At 43.5% G+C, this 4,859-nt stretch overlaps 1 protein-coding gene across 1 annotated transcript; it reads left to right on the top strand.

Moving 5' to 3' along the window:
- Window positions 1–233: 233 nt before the first annotated feature.
- On the top strand, window positions 234–4,619 carry LOC117292333 (uncharacterized protein K02A2.6-like). Its single transcript, XM_033774358.1, has one exon. The coding sequence runs from the start codon at window positions 234–236 to the stop codon at window positions 4,200–4,202; it is 3,969 nt and encodes a 1,322-aa protein (XP_033630249.1). The 3' UTR covers window positions 4,203–4,619.
- The last annotated feature ends 240 nt before the right edge of the window (window positions 4,620–4,859 follow it).

The raw sequence follows: 4,859 nt of genomic DNA, 5'->3' as shown, positions 1-4,859 counted from the left end.
TAAGTATTGTGATCTTAAGAGTACAAATTTAATGTACAAATTCGCCAGGGTAGCTGCATTAAATGTGGAGATTTGGAGTGAATCTTGATCCGTTTTACAACACAAGTGTGAAGTGAGGGTATGTACATTATACACATAGACTGAATCTAACAGTTCATCTCTACTCGTGTGGCGTATGCATTGCCTATTGCTGTTACATGTAATTCTGTGAACTTGAGCTAACATTCTAGATCATGGCTTCATCAATGATTGGCAGAATTGATCCCTTTGATGGGACAGAAGAAGACTGGCCTACATATATTGAAAGGCTTGAACAATATTTTGATGTGAACTCAATTCCAGCAGCCAAGAAAGTGCCTGCACTAATCAGCCTTATTGGACCAAAAACGTATGGGCTCTTGAAAAATTTAACTACGCCAAACAAGCCATCCACAAAGACATACAAGGAGTTAGTTGAAATTTTATCACTACACTTGTCACCAAAGCCATTTGTCATCGCTGAACGTTTTCGTTTCCACAAGCGAGACCAACTTGAGGGTGAGAGCATCAGTACTTACCTCGCTCAACTTCGACGGTTTGCTGAACATTGCAATTTTGGTGACTATTTGAATGATGCCCTCCGTGACCGATTTGTGTGTGGGTTACGGGCAGGAAGTATCCAGAAGCGACTGCTCGCTGAGGCAAAACTAACACTAAAAAAAGCCTTGGAAATAGCCACTGCAATGGAGACGGCTGCTAAGGATGCAGTAGAGCTTCGTCAGCAGTTAAAACCTGACTCTACTGTTCACAAATTTAATGTGAAATCACGCACTCAATCTTCGACTTCATGCTACCGCTGTGGGAGGTCAAATCACAGCCCAGATCAGTGTCGATTTAAAGACGCAACTTGCCATTCCTGTGGGAAACCAGGCCACATTGCGCCTGCATGTCGCTCAAAGCCACCACAGACCCCTTCGAACAAAACGTTCAAACCTAATCCAAATAGACGTAAGAATACTTACCAGGGGAAGGCACAGTCAACAAAAGTCATGGAGAACATCCCCAATGATGAACAGGAGGATGATGAAATTTTCATTGGAAGAGTCAATATCAACAATGTAAATTCTAAGTGTGACATGAGCACAGCGATATGGGTCACACCAAAAGTCAACAATATCCCGATCACCATGGAAGTTGATACAGGATCTGCCATTTCGATCATTTCAATGGCTGACTATCGGAAACTCTTACCGACAGTAACTCTGCAACCATCAAAAGTAAAGTTGCAAACGTATACAGGAGAAAAAGTTTCTCCAGCAGGACTGCTGGAAGTATATGTCCAGTACAACGGACAGAATTGTACACAGAAACTGTACGTTGTCGAAGGAGGTGGTCCTCCCCTCGGTCGTGATTGGCTCGCTACAGTAAAATTGAACTGGCCAAGTATTTTAGCCATAAGAACCTCCTCCATAGATATGAGAGACACTCACCTTAACTCGCTGCTCAAGAAATATGAGAAGCTATTCAGTGATAAAGTTGGTGAGTTACATGGCATAAAAGGGAAACTAACGCTCAAAGACAATTCGTCCCCCGTATTTCTCAAAGCAAGACAAGTGCCATATGCACTGCAACCTAAAGTTGAGATGGAACTAGAAAGACTTGAACGTGAACATATAATCACTCCAGTTGCCACAAGTCAATGGGCAACGCCTATTGTACCAGTTCCAAAGAAAAACGGCGGAGTTCGGATTTGCGGTGATTTCAAGGTTACAGTCAATGCAAACCTAAAGATTGACCATTACCCTTTGCCCAAAATTGAAGATGTATTTGCAACACTCGCAGGAGGACAAAAATTTAGCAAGCTTGATTTGACTCAAGCGTATCTACACATGGTTATGGAGGATGAGTCAAGTAAATTGTTGACACTCAACATACATAAGGGACTTTTTCAGATGCATCGCCTTGCATTTGGAGTAGCATCCGCCCCAGCCATATGGCAACGTACTATGGAACAAATCCTCCAAGGAATTCCGGGTGTGCAGTGCATACTTGACGACATGATTGTGACAGGTCGTGATGATAGAGAGCACCTTCACAACCTTGAGCGAGTACTCAATGTTCTTGATGACCGCGGATTAAAACTCAACAAGTCAAAGTGTGAGTTCTTCAAGAAACGCGTTGTCTTCTGTGGGCATGAGATTGACGCTGAGGGTCTACATAAGACTCAGGACAAAGTCAACGCAGTGAACAATGCACCAAAGCCTACCAATGTAAGCCAAATGCGCTCATTCCTTGGGCTCATAAATTACTACCATCGTTTTCTACCGAATTTGGCCACTATACTGCACCCACTCAACAGACTGCTTGAGAAAAATAAACCATGGGTTTGGACTGCAGACTGTGAGAATGCATTCAACAAGGCCAAAACTCTGATTACTTCTAAGGAAGTTTTGACACATTACAACCCAGATCTACAGGTGAAGTTAGCTTGTGATGCCTCACCATATGGGTTGGGTGCCGTGATGTCTCACGTTATGCAAGATGGATCTGAGCGACCAATCGCATATGCATCACGCACACTATCTTCGGCAGAACGTAACTATTCACAGATTTATAAGGAAGCCTTAGCACTGATATGGGGTGTTAAAAAATTCCATAACTATCTTTATGGAAGGAAATTCACGCTGGTTACAGACCATCAACCGCTCACATCCATATTCAACCCTGCAAAGAGCATTCCTGCGACTTCCGCATCACGATTGGTGAGATACGCAATATTTCTTGGGAGTCATGACTACGACATCGAATACAAAAATACAACGACACATTGTAATGCCGATGGACTGTCGAGATTACCATTGCCAGTGGTCACTAATGATTACAGTGACCCAGATAATCTTCTCTGTGTCTCACAACTCGAAATTTTGCCAGTGACATCTTCACAAGTAGCTCGAGAGACAGCATATGATTTACCAGCCGCCCAGGCTCGTGAGTATACCATGAAAGGGTGGCCTCACACTCACGACTCTGTCCTCGCACCATTTTATACACGCAGAAATGAACTCTCTGTACATGAGGGATGCCTTATGTGGGGACTACGCGTCGTAATTCCGTCCAAGCTACGCAAGAAAGTCCTTGACGAATTACATTCAGGGCACCTCGGTGTTGTGAAAATGAAAACACTCGCACGAGGCTATGCTTGGTGGCCTGGGATTGATCATGATATTGAACAAATTGCCAAAGGATGCTCTGGATGCCAAAGAGTTCAGCGTAATCCAACTTCAGCACCACTCCATACATGGGAATGGCCAACAACCCCATGGCAACGCATCCATATTGATTATGCCGGACCGTTCCTTGGACAAATGTACCTAGTGGTCGTGGATGCACACTCAAAATGGCCAGAGGTTGTGTGTACCAAATCGTCGAACACAACTCAGACCATTGAAATTCTTCGTGACATTTTCTCACGCAATGGAGTTCCCGAACAGCTTGTTAGTGATAATGGGCCCCAGTTCACATCTGAGGAATTCCATATCTTTCTCAAGAGCAATGGAATCAAACACATCCGATCTGCTCCGTATCATCCAGCAACCAATGGGCTGGCTGAGCGCTTTGTGCAAACTTTTAAACAAGCTCTCAAATCAATGGCGGGGGAGAAAGGATCAGCATCAGCGAAACTTGCTAACTTTCTTCTTGCTTACAGAAGTGCACCTCACAGTACTACGGGACAATCGCCTGCTATGCTATTCATGAAGCGACAGCTTAGATCTCGCTTGGATATTTTGAAACCGGACATTCGCCGCCGTGTTAGTGACAAACAAATGGACCAGACAGTTGCACATAAATCCGCTAGTACAACACGAGAGCTTCACGTTGGACAGACAGTCTCAGTTCGCGATTATCGAGGCAGAGAAAAGTGGATTCTTGGGGTTGTGCATTCTCAAAACGGTCCCCTGTCGTATGAAGTGCGCGTAGGGCCAGATATGATTTGGCGCAGACATATCGACCAGATTTTGGATTCTGATACAGGTGTTACCCCTGACATTGATAAACCGCAGGAACTAGCACCAGAGATAGCGACAACTACATCAACAGTCGCGCAACCCTCTATTGATGAAGAGACACAAAACCCTAAAACTCTAGTGCCAGTTAGTTCCCCAGTGCGTGAACATCGCTATCCATCACGCCAACGCAAACCTCCAGATAAACTCAATCTTTAGTCTTAAGAACAGAAACAAAGCAAAGTGAAGTGAAACAGTTGATTTATTACTCATGTTTGTTTTAAAAATGTTTACTCCAAGTTAGAGTTGATAGTTATATAGTTCAGTGTTATGTTAAAACGAAAACCAAGGAAATGCCATTGCAAAACAAAACAAGAATTCTTACTATCCTGATATAAGGAGTGCAACAAACTATTTTCCAGAACTTTATAAATAGTTAAGTAAACTGCTGAACATTTTCATCACTTCATAATTAGTGAGGAGGAAGTGTAATGTATCACTGTGGCACTACTTATTTACAGCGTATTGATATATTGCACAGTGCACAGTCTTGTGTGTATACAGGTTAAAGGTCATATGAATAAACCATACTTTTCAAGATGGCAGCTATGTGCTTTGGCTACTCTGACACTTAGTATTTCCCCCCCCCCCACGTAAATACACCACAGTGTGTACAAACATACTGGCTTGGTGTCGGGGCACAGTGTGATATGGTATGGCGTCTGAAGTTTTCCAAGGCCAGTGAACAACCCAGGGAATTCTGCTCTGAAGTCCGGCGTCGAAATCTGCTTTACTTCATTCACTCTCTTGATGAGGCCAAGATTGACACATGCTTGTTTACTGAGGAGTGAACATCTCTGATTTTGAATGACATAG

The sequence above is a fragment of the Asterias rubens genome, chromosome 7 (assembly GCF_902459465.1).
Source record: "Asterias rubens chromosome 7, eAstRub1.3, whole genome shotgun sequence".
NCBI classification, from domain to species: Eukaryota; Metazoa; Echinodermata; class Asteroidea; order Forcipulatida; family Asteriidae; genus Asterias; species Asterias rubens.
The sequence above is the reverse complement of the archived record's forward strand: the minus strand, read 5'-3'. Positions and strand labels throughout refer to the sequence as shown.

Bases quoted from the DNA above. Each gene is read 5' to 3' on its own strand.
- LOC117292333 (XM_033774358.1), top strand. From the start codon at position 234: ATGGCTTCATCAATGATTGGCAGAATTGATCCCTTTGATGGGACAGAA.